The sequence below is a fragment of the Balaenoptera acutorostrata genome, chromosome 14 (genome assembly GCF_949987535.1).
Source record: "Balaenoptera acutorostrata chromosome 14, mBalAcu1.1, whole genome shotgun sequence".
NCBI classification, from domain to species: domain Eukaryota; kingdom Metazoa; phylum Chordata; class Mammalia; order Artiodactyla; family Balaenopteridae; genus Balaenoptera; species Balaenoptera acutorostrata.
The window spans coordinates 25,981,824-26,008,601 of NC_080077.1; the positions used below are offsets into that span (position 1 = coordinate 25,981,824).

Below are 26,778 nucleotides of genomic sequence, written 5' to 3' on the forward strand. Positions count from 1 at the left end.
ACATTGTCTGGAGTCTGTGGCTGATTCCTCTATCCAGTGGGGTGCAGTTGGTGAGTATTTCTCTTCAGAAAGCAGTTAGAATAATTAAATTCCATTCAAGTGAAGCTGATTGTACATGAACATCAAGGCATGTATTGAAAAGTGCAGTTATTTTAGGACCGCCCTCGATAGTCTAAATGTATACTTCAATACAGTTTGCTAATGAGAATTGATTGTGGCAACTTCATTTGAACTTGTTTCTATCATATAATGATGTGTGTGAATTGCTACGCACAAAGAGATAGGTGTTTCAGATGAGGTGATAAAAATGGATGAAACTGAGTCTTCTGAGAGCTGCCGTACAACTTGAGAGAGGTTTGGGAAAACTATTTGGCATTGTAAGAACTTAATCTGTTTTATTTTCTCCCCAGATTTCTTTTCTTTTTATTCTGGTGGAGGAAAACATTGATTGCCCATGTCTTCGTTACCAAATTCCTATAGTGATTTCTACTCCCTTGATCTTTTTTCTTTAGTGAAAAAAGCACACACACACACAAAATAATCAGTGGACCAAATTATGAAATATTCACACCTGTCTTTATATTTCCAAGCTTCATAGTTTTGGCTGCATATTAGAAATAATGTCAGGCACATGAAGAAGACTGTTGATCTTAATCCTGCCTGATATTATTGTATTTGCAAGATGTGAAGAATTTAATTTTTTTTTTTTTTTCTGCTTTCTGTTTCAAACTGCCATGATACCGATGCGGAGGACCTAAGCATATCATTTTTTACAAAGCCAGTGGCCAGCTGTTACCTAGTATTAGCATTATTTTTTTGATTACCATTGATTTTTCTCAGATTCTATGTGAGCCTAATTATGTGGGCTCTGCAATCACCATGCTTCCCTTCCCTTCCAGTTGTGTCCAGTTGTATTGTCCTCTAGCACCAGGGAATGCCCACAAGTGTGAAGGCACTTCTGCAGCATCAGTTCAGAAATCTACATCGTGAAATCCTTGCTTTAGAAAGATTAGGTTACGAGAATTAGGTTACTGAACATGTCTCTATATACTAACCAATGTTTTTATTCTTGTCTCTTGCTGTCATTTGTTGTTTACTTATTTAAATTTTACCTCTCTGGATTGAAAAGAAAAATCCATGAAAATATATGAAAACTTGAGTTTATAGGCAGGTTTTATTTATTTCAAAAGTCTGTGACTGCCTAACTTAAGTGAAAGTTCTGTACTCTCTAGATTGTCTGAATATCATTTTATGCCAGGCTGACCTTCCCTTGCTCCTGCTGTGACATCTCCAGCATAATTACAAAACCTTCCTAGCACTCATGCTTTTATAAGGAGCTATGGTTTCTCTGAAGAATTCTGCTGCTGTTTATTCAGTGGCTTAAGACAATGTAAATTTTTTTTTATAAAACCTAACACGAATCAGATAAATGTTATCCTTACCTAGATCAACTTTTACCATTACTAGAAAACCAAATACAGTTGGAGACATTTAACTATAAGTATTGCCGTCAGTTCATCAGCAAACCAAAGCAGTCTGTCTTAATTTGTCTAATTATCATTTTGCTTGTGAACCAGCTGGCCTCTTAACAAAAGCAGTTGATCACATCAGCTTATTAATTGTAGCCTTCATCTTAACCATATGTGAAACAATATAAGAAATCACAGAAAATAAAAGAAAAACTGAACAGTTCATGGAATTCTTCCCATTGCTTGTTTTCTCCAAATGGAAACACACTCCTTTGGATTCTTTTGTTATAAGATTTTACCTTTTGGTTGTAAATTGATATGGACCTCTATTTTCTTAGTCCTAGTTATTCACTTGTAGCTGCCCCCTTATTGAATCAGAAATGCTTTCTAGAATTCAGGGGTGCTTCCTTAATCTGAGCTTGGTTGCAGATACTAGGGAGTTTATGAATATTCACAAATCTTCCTGGAGGTATGAGATCAACTTTGTCCAAATTGAGGCTCAAAAGGGGCACAGAGATTACAGAGTATGGTCTTTCTTTGGTAGAAGAAGATGAGGACATTCGTTTGAGACATGACCATGAATGTGGGTGTGTTAAACCAGAGCCCTTTTTTCCAAGCTTTTCTGTCAAGAGACAGCAGGAGGAATCCTTTTCCTGTACCAGTGTCTCATTGAGCGGACAGCGTCCCCCTGTAGGTGGCAACCTTCGACTTTATTTTGTCAGTTTTTCCCCTGGTAGTCATGATTAGGAAGTATCCTTTGCTCTCAATTTTTTTCTAGGTAGAAAATTCTTCTCAAGTGTAGATTCTTTACAGGTTTTGTAACCTGTAGGTGGCAACCTTCGACTTTATTTTGTCAGTTTTCCCCTGGTAGTCATGATTAGGAAGTATCCTTTGCTCTCAATTTTTTCTAGGTAGAAGATTCTTCTCAAGTGTAGATTCTTTACAGGTTTTGTAACACCATCAATCAAGCAGGTCCTTAATATTGTCCAATTTAAAAAGTAAAAGAGAGCCCAGAATATAAAACACCTCAGCTACTCACATGACTCTCTTAAATTAGATTTCCAAGATCATCACGTTATACTTTGGCTTTTCATTCCATGATGAGATTTTTTTTCTTCCCTGAAGGTTTAGAAGAAAGGTTACATTGATTTTTTTTCTTTTCAAATTTAAAATTTTATTTCCCTTTAAATTATTTTTCTTATAAAAGGATATAATTATGTTAAATAGCCCAGAAAAACTATTTTTATTTCCAAGTGATTGAAAATTATTCTCTAAGATGTGCTAGGCCTTTAATATGTATTCAGAAAATATGTTTTGAATGACAGTATTGGGGAAGGTAAAATGAGTTAACTTAATTGAACTAGTTGATATGTTGCTCTACCCATATACATTATTCCTCTCCTGAAATGAGCGATTATATACCTCATATAGGCTGAATAAAATGAATTAGATGAATCAGTTCACTCGGGTGGATGGATTAGGGCTGTACAACATGTGAAGAATAATTAGTCCAAGTATAAGAGGCTTACATTTAGTGATACTATTTGTTCTCTTTCTGCAAGACAGACATAGTTCACTTTGGAGGAAGTTATCCTTGAAGTAAAATGACATATATTTTTGAAATAGAGAGTTATGAAAGCTCTGTCAAGGAATGCTTCGTAAGGAAGGTTAATGCTTGAATTATAACTTAAAAAAAGAATAGGGGCATGCCAAGTGGATAAGTCAGGGCTCCAGCATTCCCGGGGAAGAATAACAGGGGCACAGAGGGAGACATGAGTGTGGATGGTTGGAGCCCCGCCCATCAGCCCTCTGCAGTGAAGGCAGGGTAGCGTGGTGTACTGAAAACTGGAGCACAGGATGCGGAATGAGCTCAGCTGCTGGGTAGCTCTGTGATCTACTGCAGGTCACCTACTTTGTAAAATAAAAGGAGTGGATTGGATGCTCTTTAGGGCTCTTTTCAGCTCTACCTTTCTAGGAGCCTGTGACATCTCCCCTTTCCAGTTTGCCCTTGCTGTATCCCTACCCACCAGTATTTCCAATCTCAGGGCCCATTCCCTTCACAAAGCTCTCCCCTGTCTGCCCCACCCTGTGTCCATCACGTCAGGACAGCCTCCGGATTGTCACATTCCCTACATTAGAGAGACAGTGCGTCCTTCCATCCCCGCAGGCATGGTTGAACTTTGAATGCTCAGTCAGCAGGGCTCCCTTTGTGTTTTAGACTTTTGATGGGGGTTTCTTTTTTCCAAAGCATACTTTCCGTCTGCTTCGCCTTTCATTTGTTCAACATTTGTCACATGAATATTGTGACTTGGCTAAACTAGTCACGGTGATAGCAGACGTTTTGAAATTGACCAAGCAGATGGTAGCAATGGTTTTAGATTAAATTATTAACTAGGATCCACAGCAGAAGCCTTTAGCTTTAGCACATGCAGAGTGAAGGGTATTTCCTAGCATCTGAATTAACTGGCAAAGTGGATGCCAGATCAAGTTCCTTCTAAAGAATTGATACATTATCATCTCTTAAGGTTTCCCTTCCTACCCCCAGCCATTCCCCCGACCAGATATTGATGAGAAGAGAGATTTCCATTTGTCTTGTTTTCAACATGCCATATGATTCATCATTAAAGATTAATTCAGAAGCAGAAGAAAGAAAAGACTATTGTACAAATGAAGTTCTAGAATATTGGTGACTTTTAATACACTTTTGTGAAATAACATGATTCATGGGACGTTAAAATAATTCTTCATGGGCATCTGCCGTCAGACATATATTTGCATTCCAGGCCAGCATCTCCACAACCATGCGTGTGTGTGTGTGTGTGTGTGTGTGTGTGTGTGTGTGTGTGTTTAACATTATTATTCAACTGTTAAATGTGTAAGATTACACCCAGTGTATATTCAAATTTCCCCATTTGTCCAAAAGGCCTTTCTTTATAGCTGGTTTATCCAAAACTTGCATCCTATCCAGAATCATACATCTGGTTGTGATGTTCCTTAAATCTCTTTTAATCTGGCACATTCCCTTTATTGTTATTATTATTTAATTGATTTATTGCAGAGGCCAGACCAGCAAAATGTTCCACTTTTCAGTTTGAGTGATTGTTTTTGTTTTTTTCCTCTAGCTCTAAGTCTTGTATTTCCTGTCAAATGGAAAAATTTAACTTGTCAAAAATGTTTAACTCAAATTTACCATGGGTGATGTTTATATTACTTGGTATTTCATCGCGTCAGGGCCCACATAACACCGGTTGTCCCAGTAGCGTCTGCTGGATTAGGGAGATGGCAGGCTGATCCTTCCATTGTGCTGTTGCTCTAAGAGTCCTCTTAGATCACAGCTCTTCAGTAATGGCATTTAAAACTGACAAGTAAATCAAAGAAGAAGTTTTAAATGTTTAATATCTTAGACTAAAGAGATGAAGAGTAGTAATTTGTAAGAAAAATGCCTGATGTGAAAAATAAGAGATTGATTCTTTTTTTTTTTTTATTTAATTTTTGGCTCGTTGGGTCTTCATTGCTGCACGCAGGTTTTCTGGCTTTCTCTAGTTGGGGCGAGCAGGGGCTACTCTTCCGGGGACTACCCTTTGTTGTGGTGCGTGGGCTTCTCATTGCAGTGGCTAAGAGATCGATTCTTTAGCCAACAACTGACGAACTCATCTTTCAGTTTTTAATCAATTAAGTGCCAAACAGCAAGAACCTATAGTGAATTCAATTTGTCTTGAATAGTATAAAGTGTATTTTTCCATCTGTTGTATCAAATACTTAAGGCTATTTTTTAATATCATAAATTATAATTGTATTAACAAATGAATTTGTAGATTTTTTAAAAATCCCTTGTGAAATTTCGTCTATCTGAAATTCAACTTTATCTGGGCATGCTGTATTTTATTTGGCAGTCCTGTTTTTAAAATTTACTCTCTTATTTGTACATTTATTGATTGTATTAATTCATCTGCCTACTATTAATTTGCTTTGCAGCTTCAATAATGATTGCTGTTTTCGTAGATAAGAATTATAGACTGTATATAATTTCTCTCAATATGCAAATATTTATAAAAACATGAAACATAATTCTTCCAAAAGTTAAAGTTATGGGAAGACTTTGTTCCTTAATAAACCAAAGCTAGGCCTAAGCTTTCTGTAAGTCTATCTATTATTAAAGCAGTGTTATGAACGTTTATTAAGGAGATTATGTTGCTAGTTAATTTTTATAAATTTCTGAAATCTCTTACTACTAAGTGTGTACATTTTATTTTATAGACCTGTGGCCTTGCATAGGGTACTTTCTGCTATGATGTTTTCCAATCCAACGAGTCTGAAAAGCACAAGAATGAATGGGTGTGTCTATGGATTTAAACATTGTATTTGAAGTATTTTAACTATGCATAATCAGTACACCTAAATTAACTTAGTCATGTACAGTCTTCTATTTCAGACGTTAAGCTTGATTTTTAAAAATAGCATAAAACACATCAGTAGTCAGTAAAAGCACCATTTATAGATAAGGCTAGGCTGAGAAATTTTCTATTTTCAAGAGCTAAATTCCTTTGAGACATGCTTAAATTATCATTTAGAATCTGGAGCTCTGACCAGAGCTCCATTACATCTGACATTTCTTTCCCTTCCCTCCCCTTCCCCACTTCGATGACCACGGTGATCTTTGTTGATTATACAGTCCATTTTCAATTGATCTAGGACTCAAATTTTATGTAATTCAAAATGTGTATATATATTATATGGCATAATCATACCTTGTTTCTACTTATAACTCCTGTTTAGTATTTGAAAATGTTTCTTTTTACGAAATACTTTTAAACAAAGTTTGTGAAAGTTTTCGATTCAAAATAAAGACTCTTAATGCCCTAACTATATTTAATGCCTGAAGCTTTGTGTAAATGGAGAGAGGGAAGGGAAGAATTCAGAGGGGGTGGAGGCCTATCTATGAGTCCTTAGACAGCTCTGCACTTACAGCTTGTAGGTTTACACCTGTAATCTTTTGTCCTTAATAAAAAGAGTAAGGGTATATTTTAAGGTTTACTGCAAATGAAAGCATGAGCGGTAACAGGGTCATTTATTAATAGCTAAGTTCTAATTTTTAAAATTTTATATGTTAAGTATATAATGGTTCCTGAAACATAATACACACCATTAAAGGCAGTCTACTAAGACCAAGGATGTTGTGGAAAACCAACCCTGTGTGAGAATTGGTTCTGACCTCCTCACCACTGGCGTGATTTGCTGCCACTGGGTCCCCACCTTCTCTCCCTCCCTCCAGTCAAGCCCACTTAAGCCCCTCAAACACTCTTCACCTAGACTAGTGATGTCTTACAGTGTCACGCTGGCCATACAACTTCCTCTGTTAAACTCCTTCAGTGACTCCCTAGCCCACCAACTGAATTCCACCCCTATGACAAGCAATGCCCTTCAGGGTCAGGCCCCTGCCTCTCTTTCCACCTTTCTCCATGTCACTCTCCCATAAGCTTACACTGAAGCATTTGCAGATCTCCGTGTGTCCCAGGATGGGCTTTACCTAGAAGTTCCCTCTTCGCCTCTGTTCCCTAACAGCTGTTTGTCTGTTTTCTACTGGAAGTTTTATGGTTTCTTACATTCAAGTCTTTTATCCATTTTGAGTTGGTTTTTGTGTGTGATGTGAGATAGTGGTCTAGTTTCATTCTTTCGCATGTGGCTCTCTAGTTTTCCCAACACCATTAAGGGCCCATCAACAGATGAATGGATAAAGTGGACATGGTGTGTGTGTATACACATACACATACACACACACACACACACACACACACACACACACAATGGAATACTACTACTCAGTCATACAAAAAGATGAAATCTTGCCATTGGCCACAACATGGATGGACCTTGAAGGTATCATGCTATGTGAAATAAGTCAGATGGAGAAAGACAAATACCGTATGATTTCAGTCATATGTGGAATCTAAATAAATAAACAAACCAAACAAAAACAAACACGGATAAAGAGACCAGAGTAGTAGTTACCAGAAGGGATGGGGGTGGGAGGAGGGAAAAATGGATAAAGGGGGTCAACTGTATGGTGATGGAGGGAAACTGAACTTTTGGTGGTGAGCAGGCTGAAGTTCGGACAGAAGTTTAACAATAATGTTGTACACATAAAACCTATGTAATGCTGGAAAGCAATTTTTAAAAAAAGCTTAAGTGGCTACCAATAACTGAACTATGTTTGGGTTTGCTTGAATTCTTCTCTAGGGAGCAATACTGTGGCAGTGTTTTTCTGACCTAATACCTCAAATTATGACCCAGGATCTAAAGCTAAATGCATTAACTTTCAAAAACAAATAAAAAACTAATTTATAAAAAATAAATTTAAAATAAGTGAGCTACATACCCTTTGTCATCTTTCCAGTAAACATCATGGTCTTATCTCTCTCGCCATACTTATTCATTGTTTTATTATTTTTATCTGTTTGGGTGTGGTCACTGACTTTCGTAGGAAGTTCCTCCCCACTGGACTATGAACTTCCTAGGAAAGTCAGTGACCATGTTCGATTTACTTTTAACCTGGATGCCTAACGCAAGGCAGCTAATAAGTGCTCGATGTAAAATTGCTGACTGGTGGGACATAAATGCATATTCACAGTTAAAATTTTTAGAATATGTGTTACTTTGCAAAATATTCCTCTGACTCTTAGCTGGTATGTTATATACCCACTCCTGGGAAGTAATCAGGTAACTGTAGAAATAATCGGATGATTCCTAGAAGAAAAAATTTAAATGTTGGTTAAAAATAAGATTTCATTTCAGTGAAAGATTAAGCAGAAATGTTGGACTTTTATGAATAAGGATGCCAATATTTATACAATAGTAGTGGTAATAGAATTCCAAAATTCTGGACCAGGATAAGCCACCAGGATTATTCAAGTGATATTAGAGCATATTTTCCTTTGTAATATTTGACAGTATTTTTAGAGAGTAATGATTTACTCTTAAATATTTTAATTTATAGGTTCTAATAAGGACTTTTGTGTAAGATACATTAACTTGACTGTACTAACTGAAGACTTCTACTCTTAAATATTTTTATTAGTTGTGGGCTCTAATAAAGACTTTGGTGTAAGATATATTAACTTGAATGTAGTAATTAAAGATATCTTTGCAAAACTTAATTGCGCTAATGGAAGAGGGCTCAGGACACCTAGATTCTCATCTTAGCTCTGACATGCATCAGCGTCTAGATCTCAGTTTTCTCATTTTTTCCTGGAGTTTAAATGTACCTGTCTGGTTCGCTGAAAAATTGACTGTCAGCCCTAATAGAAATGAGAAAGTTCTTGATAAGTAGCTAATTTAAGTAAACTGGCTTAAATTAGACGTTCAGCTTGAGATAATGTGAGATTCGAGTAGAGGTTAGTAAGATGGAGCTGGAGGACAGACCAATGAAAGACAGCAGACGGAGGTGAAGACTGAGTGGGGTGTTTAAAGGCAGAAGCTTCATCCAGAGGTCAGCATATCTTTCTCTAAAGGTCCAGAGAGTAAATATGTTCAGCTTTGCAGGGCATATAGCCTTTGACGCAACTACTCAGCTCTGCAGTTTTGTGCAGCCTGAGAACAGCGTAGACAATAGATGAATGCATGGGTGTAGTGGTGTTCCATCACAACTTTATTATCAGACACTGAAATTTGAGTCTTATATAATTTCACATGTCATGAAATATTATTCTTTTAGTTTTTTTCAACCATTTATAAAGAGACCAGCTGGATTTGGCCCAAGGGCCATAATTTGTTGACTCCTGCCTCACACCAGCAAAATCATTAAGGTTTCAAGGGGGAATAAGTAAATAGCATAGTACGGAAGTATAACGACTGGCTTGCGGAAGCTTGTTAAGAGTTTGTCAGAATCCAGAGAAGGAGCAATCAAATGTAGGAAAGGAGCTAGTGGTTTGCAGTGTTGATGAAGAATAGTGCCAGAACTGGGTCATTAGCCGTATATGATTAAAAAGATAACTAGAAACATGCAGAGAGAGAAAAAGACCATTGGTACTGGTTAGAAGTTCATGGTGACCACTGAGAATTGTTTTAAATGGTGAGCGGTAGAATTTTAGGCAGGGGGAAAGATAATTTGTGCATCAAAACTGGAAGTGATAGGTTTAGAGCAGTCATTCATGCAGCTGGCAGTTTAACTCTCCAGCAAGTAGAAAGACAACCATGAGATTGTGAAGTTGATTTCCATTCACAATAAAGGGCATTACTGTCCCTTTATTAAGCTTAAGACTGCTTAGCTGTCTCTTCAGATATTATTCATGTCTCTAACAAATACTTATATATGCTTACCACATACCAGGGACTGTTCCAAGGACCTTGTCAATAATAACTCTTTAAATTCTCATAATAACCTTGTAATGTAGTGTTATTACCTCCATGTTACAGATGAGAAAACTAAGGTATGGAGAGGTCACTTCTCTAGTAAGTGGCCGGTATCCTGGGTAAGAGGGCTCCAGAGCTGAGCTCTTCACTCCTTTGCTGTGCTGTCAAGTCTTCCACGTTTGGGATATTAGAACTTTTAAAAAAAATTGTTGCTACTGATATAGAGCTAAAGTTAGAATAAGAAGTACCATGTGTTTATGTGTTTTCCGTTGAATGTGTAAATGGAACCATTGAAAAATACTAGACACTTTCGTAAAACCATGACTCTTCAATAAACTGTGACATCCAGGCAAATGCAAATTATAAGATGAAAACACTTCCTCATTCTCATGCTTCTATGCAGGATGTAAAGTAAGAGATGAGAAAATCATTGGGGAAATCTTCATCATTAAAAAGCTCTTTCCAAACACAACTTACTATGTAACACAATAAATACCATAATTTATGTGGTTCCTTCCTGAAGCTCTGGACTTAGGATGTTAAGAGGCAATGCGGAATAACGCATAGAGGACAGTGTGCCCCGGGAAGTGGAGTGGAAACCTGCTTTCTACTCCTAGACTCACCACTGACTGCTGTGTAACCAGATAATGGCATTATCTTTACACAACTCAGGCCACTTAATATCAGGTTTAATTGAATGAGAAAGGGAATTACTCCATGTGTGACTCTTACCAGAGTTCATTTTCTTAGAGCACTTCTCTGACTAGTCCTAATGTCTCACTACCAATAAACATATCTCCCTCTTTAAAATGAGAGCCAGTGGGATTCACTGGATAGATTCTTATTTTATTGCCATTGCCTCCTTCAAGTTTTTACTCAGATCTCACTTTTTCAAGCTCTACCCTGACTCCTGTTTAATACTACAACTTGGCCACCTCCCCTCCTCCCAAGCCCCTTTTATCCTATTCAACTTTTTCCTTTGTCCATTCTACTTACCACCTTCTAATATACCATATAATTGTGGTTTACTGTCAAGTAATGTAAGCTCCAAGAGGGATCTCAAATGAGTGGCCCTTAGTATGTGCTCAATATTTATCTTTTAATGAATGAATCAATGTTCCAATGCCATTGTTGTATACATGAAAGGCCATATGCTGTTTCCAGTTGGAAATTTGCATGGGGACATTCAACCTCGGAAACTTGTTGGTTGTGAACTGAATAGGAGTACTTCCTGCCAGAACCTGCTGCTACCTGTCTGAGTGCAGTGAGCTGAGAGGCAGCTCTTGAAGCCGGGCGAGGTTGTCATTCTTGCTTATAAGTGTGTTTTCCTAAGGGAGACTTTGCACACTCGTTTCAGGCAGCTTACACTCACAGTAGTTTGTCATTTGCCATCTGGCCATGTGGTTACTTTTAAATAAAGCTATGTATGGGATGAAAGAACACAAATTGGAAATCTGTGATAATATGTATGGTGATAGGATAATATGTGTGTTTTGGTTTTTGTTTGTTTGCTTTGCTTTTGTTGTTGTTTAAAAAATAAGATTGGGGGGGAAATGATTTGAGGAGGAATCATTCCAAAGTTTTCCCTAGAGGGAGCCCCTTATATAAATTTTATTCTTTGACTAAGAGCTTTTGTTATAAACGAAATGTTTTGAATTAGTGGGTTATTACATTTTTCCATTCAGTTGTAAGTCTGGCCCAAAGCTATGAAATAAGAGGTTGTCTAACATGCCTCAAAAACTGTTTTGCCATGAAGTGGAATTGGGGAGAGATGTGAGGAGCATTCTTTTCCTTTGTCCCTTTTCATAATATTTTCTTACTTGTGTTCTTTTCCTTTTTGTTCCTGTCCCTTTACCCGAGAATGTATTTTTTACAGTGTCTGCTTGTACCACGTTTCTGATTCTTCTCTATTTGTGTTTCCCCAGTTCTCTGTGGCTAATTGCAAATGGGTTTAGCTAATTGCAAAAGAACCAGAACTCAGTACAGTACATTCAAGTTAAAGAGAAACTCAAATAATGTTTGTTAGAAATTATTCCTCTTCTCTCCCGTGGGTGGTGTTTGATGTGGAATTTAAAAAACCTGGCTTAGATGATAATTAAATTTAAAATACAGATTTAAGTGATTAGGGTACTATATCGTCTAATTTCTCCTTTGGAATGGGAGAAGTTGAGGGGTTTTTTTGTGGGGTGAGGTGGGAGAGTTGTGGCAGCTAGATGCAAACAAGATCACCCTTTGGAACAATGACAGTGCTATGCTCACACTGGCAAGAAAAAAAAAAGAAACTGGGTGAGAAGACAGGGCGTACTAAATTGCACGAAAATGCAACCAAGTCCTCATTTACAGCTCCATGGAGATTCTATTGTAAAGTTTTACTGCTTCTTTGCAAACATTCCTTTGGTGTGGGAGGCTGAGCCTGGGGGCATGGTTGGGGAAACAATAGTCTGGCTCTTTTTTCCCCTAAATCAGTTCAAATGCCTGACTTAACTAGGGAGTCAAAGAATCAACAGACTGGCTCTAAGACTTGTCGGCTCCAGTAAAAAGATCTGGGTGTTCACAGTGGCCCAGTGAAAATGGGGAACACATTTACTTCACCTCAACTTCCTTAAGGAAAATCTGCACTATTTTTGTGGAATCCAGAGAGGAGAAACTTCTGATCTATTGGAGAGAAAACTGAATAATTGAGCACCAAGGCAGAAAAACCGATGTGGCTATCATGCAAATAAGAACTGTGATTGGCTTTCTCTTTCTTTCTGTACATGTTGTCACTGGCCGCTCTCAGCCTTAAAGATTAGGTTTCAGTGGGAGCGTTTCAGGTTCAAGGACTGTTAATGGTTTGTAACTGCCTGACAATAAGCTCAACCTCAAAGTTACATCACCCGGGGCAGATGTCTAAGGATTCAAGACCAGGGGAAGAAAGTTCGAATCTGGAACAGAAGGACGCCGCTTGCCACTTGCTTGCTGCACTGAGCTTTTAATGTGATTCAAATTTCTAAGCCCTATGTAGACATCCTGGAAATGGTGGTCTTTATTAATACAAAGATCAAGTCTTTAATTAAACTTTTTAGGAAGAAAAGTAAGTAGTTTCTTTTCTCCCCCACTACATGCGAGTGTGTGTGTATGTGTGTGTGTTTCATGTACGACTTCATCCTTTCGAGTGACGGAATTAAGAGTGTGAAACAGCATAATTGGCATGAGTTGAACTCCATTCTATACCAAGTTGTTCAAACACCTCAGACTTTTGTAACTCTAGGACAGAATTCTGTGATTTTTTTTTAGCATGTCTTATTTATTTATGGTTGGGATTTTAGGTGAATTCATTTCTGCTTCTCAAAAGAAGTCCTTTGAAGAAGGGGGGAAAAACCCCCTTGTATTTACTTTATGTCTGCCTTGATGTACAGTGTATGTTTTTTTGATTCTTTGGCTAAATATATGAGGAGCCTCTGTGTAATGTATCACATATTTTTGGTGGGGATGATCCTCTAAAACTCCCTGGCACTCTGTTGGGTATTTAAGAGCTCAAGGACAGGCTCTGTCTAGACTGATCAGTCATTGTAAAGTACACAGCTTTTGTGATGTTGCTTCATTGTATACTTACCACTGGTTTAAATTTCTTTAATCCAGGTGCTTCTTCATTCTTTGGAAAGTATAATTTTTATAAATACATGGTTCTGTTTTTACATAGTTGTTGGTTTATTTTATTTTACTTTAGTTTTTGGACCAATGGATTTAAACTGGATAAATGTGCCATGGGTAGGAGCGTTGGTAAGAGAAACTTCGGAGAAAGCAAAAGAACAGCCCTTGGGGCCCATTTCTACAGCTTCCCTGGTTGAAGGCTGTCTTTGGATGGACTGATTAAAGTCTGCCCTGGCAAGAGTGAGATACACCAGGGGAGAGACAACTGTCCTTTCTTAGGAGCCAGTTTAGTAGCTGTGTGGTGGGGCTGATGGTGTGATTACACGGACGCTATTACTTGGATTTGATTTGTCATTGGCGAATAGGAAGAGTTTCAATTTTCAGTATTTTCCAACTATGAAGTATGGTAATTCAGTCTTTCAAATAAATAGACATTAGCACAAAACATTGTAATTAACTGTGGCTACTCTTTGGGGGACATATGGTGAGTCCCACCCTGTGCAAGATTCTCAGATACATAACTAAGAGCTAAATCGGGTCTCTGTGGATTTTATAGATTAAGTTTGATAGTTCTATGCATATGCACCATGCAAAACATTTGTTCCACGGAGGTTATGTGAAATGCCAGATGCCTAGTTTACATGCTGCTTTTAGCAAACATTAAAAGCAGAAAGCACACAGGACATTTCTGTTTTTAACTTGATGTCTAGTTCTCAATGTTTATTTTCCCATTTAGCAGTTTATGGAGAAAGTGGGATGGTTTTAAAAAACACTTTGTCCAGTTTTATTGAGATATAATTGACATACAGCACTGTGTACGTTTAAGGTGCACAGCATAATGATGTGACTTGCATACGTCATGAAATGATTTTCACAATAAGTTTAGTGAGCATTCGTCATCTCATATACATACAAAAGAAAAAGAAAAAATTTTTCTTTGTGATGAGAATTCTGAGGATATACTCTCTTAACAACTTTTATATAGAACACAGCAGTGTTACTTGTATTCATCATGTTGCATATCATGTCCCTAGTACTAATTTATCTTACAACTGGAGAAGGTGGGATGATTTAGAAATGAATTATTTAAAGCCCCGGCTTGTAGAATTCAGTAGCTGTAGAGAAGATGGTATATGGGGTGAGCGCTGACCATGGTATGTGTGGTGGCTTATGTTCCCAGGGGCACTGAGAAAGGCCAAGTTCCTCTTCAGCGATGGTTGAAAAGTCAGGAGCTACCTTCAAGTAATTGCACTGCTCTCGCCACAACCATCCTTTACATGAGTTATTTCATAAGCTAAGGCTTTACATATATTAGTTCATTTGATCTGTTTAATGGCTGTAATAGCTGTACTGTAAGGTACATTGAGTTAATTTTAAACATGTTCAAATAGAAAGATTCAATAGTTCATGCATGCCTGTTGATTTTATTTTGAGAGTCTACTTTATGGTCTCATTTCCAGGGAAATGTTACGTTGTAGAAACAAGTATGCCCAGCGTGCCCTGTGTGGCATAGATCAGAGTTAGGGGAAGACTTGCCCCTGACTCACAATTGTCGTATCTGCTGGTTTTACAGGAGTTAGACTTGCCACCCTCAGTAACTGCCTCAGCACAGGGTCCTTCTCAAACTTCTTTAGTCTCTTCTACACCTGGCTTATGGCAGCAGTTATATAGAGAGTATTTTAAAAATTGTTGAATATTTATGGTGCTGTCAGTTTCGTGTTGGGATCCATTGGTACCCCATTTAGGTTGTGTCGTCAGGAAAAACTGAAATGCGTAGACAAAGCGATCCCAATCCCTAGAAGGATAAAGGAAAATTGTCATAGAGATTTAGCCTACCTATCATTTCCCCCTCTGATGTCCTCAATCTCTTTTGTGTTGGAAAAATTCAATTGAATTGGATTATATTGGGAAAAGTCAATTGCATTTGAATTTCTAAAAACATTTGAATATAACACTATTCCATGAAAGCAAGAAATACAGAGAAAATTGTGTAGCACAAATGGATTTCTAATTAGATATGCTATTTAAATGTATTACCTTGAATGTTTATGATTAGTTTTGTAAACATTTAATTGAGTTTATAACAGTGATGTTTTAAAAATAATGCCTTAGAGGGGAAAGAATGGGTCTCAACTTCTTAGTAAAAAATTTGTTTTCTGTCTTGACAATCTAACATTTGCTAACGCGATGACATAGTACAATTGACTATTATTTGTCATGGTGGAGTTAAGCACGAGTCGGAGGTCTTCATTGATTTTGTTAATCATTTTCTAACATTGGAGTAGAGGGAGGGCCTAAAAAGCTGGGAAGCAATTAACTGAACAAACACAGAACACAGTGGGAAGGACCCCTGGGATCTGAGATGGAATCTTATTCAAAATGTGTTCCATGTCTCCCTTGCTGGCCCTTACCTCTGGGTGTGTTAGGTACCAAGAACCCACCTTGCTGTAACACATTGAATTTGACCTCTGAATGTGTTCGTTCTTTCTACAGCTGTTTCCAACCTAGATGAGGAGAGTCGATGGACAGCCCACTACACTGCTCCATGGCGCCAGCAGGAGAATGTGTTCCTTCCCAACACAAGACCCCCCTGCGTAGAGGACCTGCACCGCCAAGCCAAGCTCAACCTCAAATCAGTATTGAGGGGTAAGATGGTGCCCTGCAAGCTTGCTGTTCTTGGGATTATTGACTGTTAGACTTGAAAGCATAGATTTGGTTGCTATTTATAATGAACGGATAGTATGCTGTGTCTTTATAAAATATCATAAATACTCACGACCTAATACACGCCTAATATGGTCTGGTCTCTGAAAGCTGCCGATTTACAGATATGCAAATCTGTCCTTAAAGAGCCTGCTCCATGTTCGAACCCTCTAGCATGTGTAAACCACCAGTACTAATTTAATCCAAATAAACACCCGCTGATGTGGGAAATTTTGCCACTGCCTTTTTAAGACCATTGTAAGTATTCAAAGCGAATTGTTAAAGCTAGTACTTTGTAATGGTTTGTTCAGTTAGTTCAAGTTGGGTGGAAAGGGGACCTAAATATAGACTGTGAAGGAGTGCAGAGTGGTTTGATTTATCAGAACTTGGGCAGCACCCAACGGGGGGCTCCTTTAAGCCCAGGTGGGCAGAGTGCACTGTGGCCAGTAGGAAATCTAGGAAGAGTGTACACCTGTATCTAGTTTAAAATTCTCATTTTTACCTCAGCTTGTTGCTGATGTTAAGAAGAGTTTATGCATGGTACAAAGAAGGCATCCTAAAAGTGATAAAGGAGGGAGGAAGTTCTTTAAAAAGAGGAAGAAGTGACTTTTAAGATTCAGAGACTTCCTCTTAAAACAACAAACCAACATTCTTATCCTACCAGACTCTGCTTCTACCAGTTTTCTCCTATGTGCTGTTTGGGATCTAACTATACTAAAAAAGTACTTGTTGCTTATCTGAAATTTGATTTAACCAGGCATCCTATATTTTATCTAATTGTGAAAGACTTACATCTGAGAAATACTGTTATTGATTCAAGAAAAACCCAGCATGAGGACCCCTCTAATTTTTATGATAGTTTTTACTTGTGTATCAGTCATTTATTAAGTAGTTCATATATTAATGTACTGTTACTATAACTACTGTGGTTACTAGCTAACATTTATTAAACACTCAACTCTATACCAAGTATTGCTCTAAACCATTGCACATATTATCTCTTAATCCTCACAATGATCTACCAACCATTACTGTGCCAGTTTTACAGATGACAACATGGAGACACAAAGATTAGAAACTTGCCTAAGATCTCAAAGTTAGTGGTAAAACCAAGATTTAACCTTGGACAGTCTTAGGCTATAGAGCCCATATTCTTAACTGCTGCCTTTAACAACCATTTGTTTGAAACCTGTTATTCTGGCAGAAATGCAGAATACACAGACAGGGTCTCAGCTCTCGAGGAATTTATACTTATATCTAGAGTGCAAATCACAATGCGAAAAATACTCGAGAGGTGCCAAAAATTGCTGTATTGTAATTAAAGAAAGCAGATAATCTCTGCTTAGAGAGAGAAGGAATAGCTGTCAGTAGACTCACAATAGATTTGGTATTCTGAGCAGAACTATACAAACATTTTCGATCATGGCCCTATTTTTTCTTCCTTTAATCTTTTATAACGCTTCAGTTATCTCATATGTATCTTGCAATCTTATGTGTCTTGTATCTTACAGTCTTGGCATTGGACTGTCCAGCAATGAGGACATTATTGGGCTCCCTTTTTCATTTAGACTGAATACCCTGTATATTTAGTGACTACAAGCTTAAATGAGAAGAATCACATTAGTTGGGCTCTTTCCGTATGGCCTTGGAGTTGTACTTTGACCTTTGTTGACTTCATGAGGTGCCTAAATCCAACCACAATTTCTTCTAGATCCCTTCAGTTCCTAGTGATTTGTCTTTAGTAAATTTTGACAAAGAGCTTCTCTACTTAGAGCTCACCTTCCTCCACCAAAGAATTAATAAGAAGATTAAATGGCATGGTTCCCAGGACAAACCGCTGAGGGAGTGCCATTGTTAACATTTCTCTTGTTTCTCTGAAGACAGAACACTGCATGGTCTGGCTTGTAGAGAATGCTTTCTCAAAGGTATATGTGAATTTGAGTATTCAGGCCCAGTGGTTTTTTGATCACTCTCCAGGAAATAGTGCTTCACTACCTCTTTCATGTATTTTCAAGTACCAGATCAGAGCTTCTCTTTTCTGCCCTTAGAACACTGAGCATCTGTATATAGATTTTTCTGATTTTATTTTCTTTTGGACTGTTCAACAGATACCTATGAAATATCATCACCACTGGTTTTGCCTACACGTAGATTTTATTTTGAAAAGGTAAATGCTTCAGTGATTGCTTAAATGCCCTAAAATCGTTCATCGAAGGGATTTACTCTTAATAAAATTAGTAAGTTTGGGAAATTCTTAGAGCTCAACTTTTAAATCTGGATTTTAAATGCAGCTTAAGAGATTTTAGATAACTGATAACTTGAAGAATAGTGGTTGAGAAAGATGAAATGAGAAAGAACATCTGAGCTCTTTTGTTCTTCATTTATTTACTTTTAATCACATGTACAGAACTTCACATACCACTTCCCCTACATCATGTTAGCAACTCGAAATAAACACAACATGAGTGCAGAGTATTTATTGCCTCATTATCAGTGAAGATTAAAAAGAAAAAATCCAGTCCCTTACTATATGGCACTATTAAAGTATGATGTTATATAAGATTATCAGTCTAAATTAATTTGACCTCAACAGCCTTTGCTTAAAAATATAGAAAGGTAGGACTTCCCTGGTGGCTCAGTGGTTAAGAATCCACCTGCCAATGCAGGGGACACGGGTTCGAGCCCTGGTCCGGGAAGATCCCACATGCCGCGGAACAACTAAGCCCACAACTACTGAGCCTGCGCTCTAGAGCCCGTGAGCCACAACTACTGAGCCTGCGTGCCACAACTACTGAAGCCCGCGCGCCTAGAGCCCGGGCTCCGCAACAAGAGAAGCCACCGCAATGAGAAGCCCGTGCATTGCAACAAAGAGTAGCCCCCGCTCACCGCAACTAGAGAAAGCCCTCATGCAGCAACAAAGACCCAACGCAGCCAAAAATAAATAAATAAATAAATAAATAAAAATATAGAAAGGTAGGTCACTCACTATTCACAATGAGCATTCTAATATTTTGTTCCTCCTTCTAGTCTTACTGTGACTTTGTCCATTGTTTTAAGGAAGGAATACTATCGTTTAATGTTAAACAGGTTGGTGCTTTTTCTTAATCATTAAATGCTCATTGTCTGAGCTGTTCTGTCAGTTTTTGTGGGGGGCTCAGCTCCCCTCTTGACCATAAAATACAGAAGGAAATGATACAGTGAGTACTAATAAATTAATAACTAAGTGTTGTAAACATTTGCTTATGTTAAAGTAATGCACAAATGCTTACTGGTCAGTAGAGTGGTTGAGGAAGGCACAGGTTTACTGAAAATGCTTTTACGAAAAAGCTAAGCTTGAGTTAGTACGTAAAGGTAGATAATAGACACTACTTAATACGTATTTAAGAATCAATTCTGTACTATGCCAGGAGTTTTTAAATGAAGAGACAAAAGGTCGTGGGTCCCCAGCTTTAAAGAGCTGAGCTTGCTGCCTGGTGTCAAGACTGAAGTAAACAGACAGTAGTGTAATGGAGATGGGCGTGAGGTACGCTGGGCATGTAGGGGAGAGCTTGGTCAGCCAGAACAGCACTGGGAGACCACCACTCTCCCATTCCCCCACTGCAGAGGAGACGGGCTTTCCTGGTGCATCACACGGCATGTGGAGTGCCTGTAGCAGGTGGTTTCCATTCCAGTCCAAATAAAGCAGAGATCTTTTGTATTTGTTGTTGGGGGCTAGTCTCTGGAGAACTTGATAGAATTTAGTGACCATGCTCTTGGATCAAATGATTTGGTTTTGTTGATTTATTTAGTTACTAGAGATTTAGGTAATGACTTATTGCTAACAACAATGCAAAGGTGTACCCATTTGTTTTTGTTTTTGTTTTTTTATTTTTGGCTGCATTGGGTCTTTGTTGCTGCGCGCGGGCTTTCTCTAGTTGCGGCGAGCAGGGGCTATTCTTTGTTGCGATGCTCCTGCTTCTCACTGTGGTGGCTTCTCTTGTTGCAGAGCACGGGCTCTAAGCGCACGGGCTTCAGTAGTTTTGGCACACGGGCTCAGTAGTTGTGGCTCGCAGGCTCTAGAGCAAAGGCTCAGTAGTTGTGGCGCACAGGCTTAATTGCTCCGCGGCATGTGGGATCTTCCCGGACCAGGGATCGAACCCGTGTCCCCTGCAATGGCAGGCAGATTCCCAACCACTGCACCACCAGGGAAGTCCGTACCCATATTTTAAGAGTATTTTGATATTTGGGTAAACAGGACATCTGGCTAGTAATGAATAGTGAATTTTACTGAATTTCCGGAAGAATTCTTCCCTTTTAATTTCCATAGTTATTTGAACCCTTCATGAATTTCATCAGAGTTAGTTGTGATGATCAGTAACCTTTATCTATCTAAATTTTTATCTAGGTAGTTTTTATATATATTGAAGGGGCCACAATTCAGTGGGAAAAGGGGAATTGAGGGATGAGGTGGGCTCGCTCAGACTCAATGAAAGTTTCAGATTTTATTTCTTCACAACCTGTAGGCCTCATTTGACAAGTTTTAAGATTATTAAAGGCTGAAACAAACATGTTATTTTTCAGGCTTCATTCCCCCAAAAGGCCAACTTGGGAGAGAGATAAACATACTTTCTCGTAGTATGTTTAACAGGCAGTTTGGTTACTGCATCTGTGTTAACTCCTGCCTGAATTAGTTCACAGAGCATCTGTTGTTGGTATCAGAAACCGTCTAGCCACAGCTCTCATTCCTGAAGAAACACATTTTAGCAGGTCAGCCCGCTCTGTGGCTCTAGAATTAGAAGTGTAAGCCCAGGGAGGAATGTGGGATCTGGCCTGTGTTAATTCAGAGTCAGAAGGTTATGTTTATTATATCTGGAGAGAGAAGAATTGGGGATTTACACTTCGAAGAAATGACTATTTGTACCAAGTGATTTAAAACAATAGTGTGTGTGTGTGTGTGTGTGTGTGTGTGTGTGTGTGTGTGTGTGTACAGACCAACCTATTTAACATTAAAGAGTGGTATACCTTTCTTAAAATTATGGACAAGGTTTCCAAGTAGTCCCAGCCAGGTTTCTCTGACACTTCCTGACACACAGACTTTATCTAAGGGTCACTGCATCTACCTTTCATTGTCAAGAAACCACCTACTAGTTGCATTTTGACTCGGACAAGTAAGTCTGTTCTGGGAAGGGCTGTGGGGATCTCTGGATTTGATGAGAGGGCTTGGTGGTCTCATTTGTCTGCGTTGGGCTGATGCGTCCCTGGGATATCCCAGGTGCCCTGTGGTTTTGGCTATAGAGTCTCCTCTTGGGGGTCCTGTGGCATTTTTTACAGAGCTTTCTGGAAGACACCTTTCTAGGCATGACCTGGGGGATGTTGGCTGAGAGCTCTCTCTCTTGGAATGATACATCTGCTCACCACCCAGACAGGCTCAGGACGAACATCTGCTTTGCCCACCTTGTGCTAATGACAATGAATTCTTCATCTTTTTCTTTTCTGTCACTTTTAAAAAATTATGACATAGAACACAGACAAATACATACGACATGTACAGTTTAACAAATAATTATAAAGCAAACATCTATGTAACTATTATTACTCTGGTCAAAAAATAGAACATGACCTGAACTCCAGAAACCTCCTGTTGTTCTTGCTTTCTGATAGGAAAAGCCCAGGTTTCATGAAAAGTGCATGGGTCACATCTAGGTTTACATCCTGCCTCTGTTATGTACTAGGAATATATTATTTGAGTTTAATTTTGAGTTTGTCTCTTTAACATTTTGAGCTTTTTTTTTTCCATCTATAAAATAAGATCATAATATCTGTTTTCGTGGGAATAAAACCAACTTATTTATATAAAGTATCTCAAGGTACCTGCCCCTCAATGTGGAAGCAGTGTTTGTAGAAAGAAGGGTGCCTTTTAAGTGCAATGGAATACAGATAGACCTTTCAGCCCTCTTTCCCAAATGGTTGTCATGATTTAGCTGGCACTTCCTCTCCCAGCCGTTATGCTCCAGGGATATACAGTGGGGAGGAGGGAGAGAGGAAGAGAACAAGGAACATTGTCAGATGACAGTGACAGCCATAGACACTTGACAGTCAGGTTCATTTCATCCACATGCGCAAGATTCCTTTTCCCCGACTCCCCATCAACCTCTGAAAGATGCCCAGGATGCTAGAGCTAGAAGGGCCCTCCCCGGTCCTCTGGTTAATAAATCCCCTTTCCATTTTGTAGATAAGTAAGCCAGGACCTATCAGAGTTAAGGGATTAATTGACAGCTGCTTTGCAGTTTATAGATGGCTCTGCCAAGAACTCCAAATCAGGTTTCTCAGCCCATGCTGGCCTGTTTTGATCTCAGATCCCAAGGGCCTATCTCTGACGCTTCTTCAGCTGCCCTCAACTTCCAGAAAGGTCACTGGGACAGGGCTTACACGGGGAATCCAAAGGCTCAAGGCAGATTTGGTTTCTTCAGCCAGTTAATTTAGGAAATGCAAAATAGCCTAAGGTCAGTGGTTTCCCTGTTGCTCATGAAAACTTCTCTTCACTCATTCCTGATTTCATTAAAAGTCAAATATGTTTAAGAGAAATAAAGAAAGGAAGCTTCATCATGAGACATCATGTGTGACAAACATCTGTAACCATTGTTTCATCCTAATAGCATTTGGTGCATATTTTTAGGGCTACGGTAGGTCATTAGTACCTCGATGGACTTAAAAAAAAATAGTAATAAACAGGCTATAAAAGCAACAAAGGAAAGAAAGATAAGGGATTAGAAACATTAAATATACCAATGATTTAGCACTTGCAGCCAGTTTACTCTTTGCCTACTTCTTTACTTACATTCTTCCTGAAGAATCCTTTGGTAAAATTGATGTGTAAAAGGAGACGGTTAAATGTCACTGGTTAAAGAAGGATTATCTTTCTTTTTTTTTTAATAAGAAAGAAACATTAAATTACACTCATTCATGGAGAATTTTAACTTATTTACTAGTTTAAACAAAAATAGGCATAGAATTGAGGGCAGGGCAGGGAGTGGTTCGTTATTCTGGAAAAGCCACTGAACAGAAGTAGGATGTGTAATTGTCTCATCTTTCCAGAACCACAGAGGCATTGACATCTTGTTGTGTTGTCAGTAACTGTTCTGAAAAATGAGATAGGAGACCAGAATTGTGATTCCACTGCTACCAGTAGCCCGTGAGATGTTGGCAAATCATATACCTTTTTTAAAAAATAAGTTTATTTTATTTATTTATTTTTGGCTGTGTTGGGTCTTCGTTGCTGCGCGCGGGCTTTCTCTAGTTGCGGCAAGCGGGGCTACTCTTTGTTGCGGTGCGCGGGCTTCTCATTGTGGTGGCTTCTCTTGTTGTGGAGCACGGGCTCTAGGCACGCGGGCTTCAGTAGTTGTGGCACATGGGCTTCAGTAGTTGTGGCTCACGGGCTCTAGAGCGCAGGCTCAGTAGTTGTGGGGCACGGGCTTAGTTGCTCCGCAGCATGTGGGATCTTCCCAGACCAGGGCTCGAACCCGTGTCCCCTGCATTGGCAGGCAGATTCTTAACCACTGCGCCACCAGGGAAGCCCCCAGAAGTAAATTTTTAAAAGACACAGGAACCAGCTTGAAGGGTCTCCCACAGACCAAATTTAAGGCAAGTTTTAGCATCAAAAAGAAAATGAGATGTGACAGGGTGAGAGAGTGGCATGGACATATATACACTACCAAATGTAAAATTGATAGCTAGTGGGAAGCAGCTGCATAGCACAGGGAGATCAGCTCGGTGCTTTGTGACCACCTAGAGGGGTGGGATAGGGAGGGTGGGAGGGAGGGAGACGCAAGAAGGAAGAGATATGGGAACATATGTATATGTATAACTGATTCACTTTGTTATAAAGCAGAAACTAACACACCATTGTAAAGCAATTATACTCCAATAAAGATGTTTAAAAAATAAATAAATAAATACAAAAAAAAAAAGAAAATGACTACAGTTGACTATAAATACTGAATAGGTGCGTGGGCTTCTCATTGCGGTGGCTTCTCGTTGTGGAGCACGGGCTCTAGGCACGCGGGCTTCAGTAGTTGTGGCTCACGGGCTCTAGAGCGCAGGCTCAGTAGTTGTGGCGCACGGGCTTAGTTGCTCCGCGGCATGTGGGATCTTCCCGGACCAGGGCTCGAACCCGTGTTCCCTGCATTGGCAGGCGGACTCTTAACCACTGTGCCACCAGGGAAGCCCCATATCCCATTTTTGTACTTGACTTCCTCCTCTGGAAAACAATTTTCAATCTCCAAGTTCCCTTCTAAGCTCCAAAATTCTGATTGGCCTCTTTTAACTGTTTAAGAGTGATATGCAAAGTTTATTAACACAAAGATACAATTTACGGCTGAACACAAATACTGACAAATTGAATTTTCCACAAATCTAAGTTTGTGGTGACATAAAAGTTTCTAAGTGCACCCAGCAAGTGAGGCACTGGGCTGGATGTTGTAGCAGAGTCAGAGAGAAATCGACATGGCCGCTTGCCTAGTTTACACCTCGTCAGAGAGAGAAGTGTGTGAATGACTCACAAGGTTGATAATGGTGGTATCACTGAGCCACACCCTTGTCCATGGGTGTTGTCTTTAAAACAGAAATCTGATCATGCCTCTCATTAAACATTTTTTACCAGCTTTCCACCATTGGCAGGATAAAACCTAACTTCCTTAGCATCTGAGAACCTTCCTTACCTCTGTTTGTCCAGCCTCACCTGACAAATCACCCTTTCTCCACCACCACCACCCCCCACCATCACCACCACCACCACCACCACCACCCCCCCCCCCCCCCCCCCCGCCCCGTGCTTCTCTCCGCCTCCACCTAAGATCTTTACCTTGTGCCCTTACACGTAAGGATAAAGTCCTTCTGTTGGAACCCTGGCTTGTCTTGCCCTCCCTTTCTCTCCACCCCGTGTCTCAGTCCACTTCCTCTCCCTTCTAAACCACAGCCTCTCACACCTGGCCAACTCCTGTTCCCCTTGTAAGGGTCATCTGGTTGATGCTCGGATTCCCACAAAGCTTTCCTCGACTCCTCAGGGCAGACCTGGGCATCCCTTACCCACTTTTCTACACATGCCCACAGAACCTTACACCCCTCCGTTAAACTAGTAATTGTGTTCACATGTTTATCCCCCCACCTGACAGCAAGACCTTTGGCAGCAGGACCTTTTCTTGTCATTTGTGTGACCCCAGTGTGTGGTACTGTAAATACTGTTGTATTTGTGGAGGTCCTGGAAAGGTCATCTCGAACTCAGGAGGAAGATCAGCCACAGCCACAGAACAAGTGGTGAGAACACGGGAGTGAGGAGATTGGAGATAGAGAGAGTGCAGGGAGAGGAGTCGTGAAGGTTCAGCCTGGAAGGCTTTGATCTAGGGGGCTGGAAGGAGAAGTCAGGAAAAGAGTAACTGGGGAAGAAAAGAGGAAATCAGGATGGGGCAGTGACCATGGTGCTCGGGGATGGGCAGAGTCGGAAGCAAGGCTACTGAATTGGTCAGTAGGCAGTCATTGGTGACCGTCAAAAGAGTGGTTTCAAGGGGGTCTGTGGATTTAAGAAGCCAGGTTTCATGAGATAATTATTTTAATAAGCAGAAAAATAATACAAGTAATATTTTTTAAGAAATAGAGTAAATGATGTCAACAAGGCAAAGAGAAAAAAGGACAATATTTTGAGGTGGTGGCAGGCTAGAAGTAGTAGTATTATTTGTTTTAAAAACTAGAGCCAATTAAAACATGGTTGTAGACAAAAGAGCCCACAGGAGGAGAAAAGGTTGCAAATATAAAGAGAGAATGGGAGCATTCCCTGAGGAGACAGCAGGCAGTGAACAGGCTCAGGCAGAGTTCAGGTTTCGACTTCTAGTTCCCAGACAGGACTGGGGAAAGGGCATTTTGAGATGGAGCAAAAAAACATTGAATCTGTTTATTAAGGGGTGTTGGAGTCTTGATAGAAAAATGGCCCCCACTATGTGGCTAGTTCCTTGGTGAGAAGGATGACTTCATTTGGAGCTCTCTTGTTCAGTGCTTGTGAATTTAATTAGGTTGACTTTTCAAAGACAAATGGTAATGTTATTAAAGACTTCTTTTAATGTTTAGTATTTCATTAGACTTCCTTTGGAATTTTTATCCTTAGGGAAAGTTGCCCAACCTGATGAAACAATGGATTGAATTCTCTATTGAGAAAAGGGAAGTGCAAAGACAAAAATAAAAAATTAACAGAATGGAATGATATACAAAGGTGGCAGTTTAACTTCTGTTGTTTGATTTGATGGCGCACAAAATTTTTTATAATACTAACTCTCTAGGTATGATAACCCTGAAAGGGTAGTTAACCTGTGAGAGGGAAGTCAGATGCAAGAGCAAAGGAAAAAGAAACAATCATTGCTTTTTCAGTGGGTAAAGAGACCTGTTGCCTTTTTTTAATGGTAAGCAACACACAAAAGATAGAATAGCAAAGACAGTCATTTAAATGATCCAGGTCTTAACAAAGCACTATGGATTGTTTAAACAAAGGCTTTTTGTTTTGTTTTTGTGTCCATGGTCAGTCTGCTGTTTCAGCAATTCCATTTTAATTCCTGATAAAGTGAGTAACTTGAGTGGCTGCTATATTTCGCCCAGCGCAGCA

General features: G+C 39.3%; 1 protein-coding gene across 7 annotated transcripts in view; it reads left to right on the plus strand.

Moving 5' to 3' along the window:
- Positions 1 to 26,778, plus strand: part of NHSL1 (NHS like 1) — a 246,699-nt gene that overhangs the window by 170,809 nt on the left and 49,112 nt on the right. For 5 of the 7 annotated variants that reach the window (XM_057527882.1, XM_057527884.1, XM_057527883.1 and 2 more), the window contains exon 2: positions 15,945 to 16,097. In XM_057527882.1, the coding sequence (XP_057383865.1) occupies positions 15,945 to 16,097 (153 nt within the window). Of the gene's footprint in view, positions 1 to 12,756; positions 12,892 to 15,944; positions 16,098 to 26,778 lie in introns of those variants that run through there. The other 2 variants (XM_057527885.1, XM_057527888.1) reach the window with 1 other exon arrangement.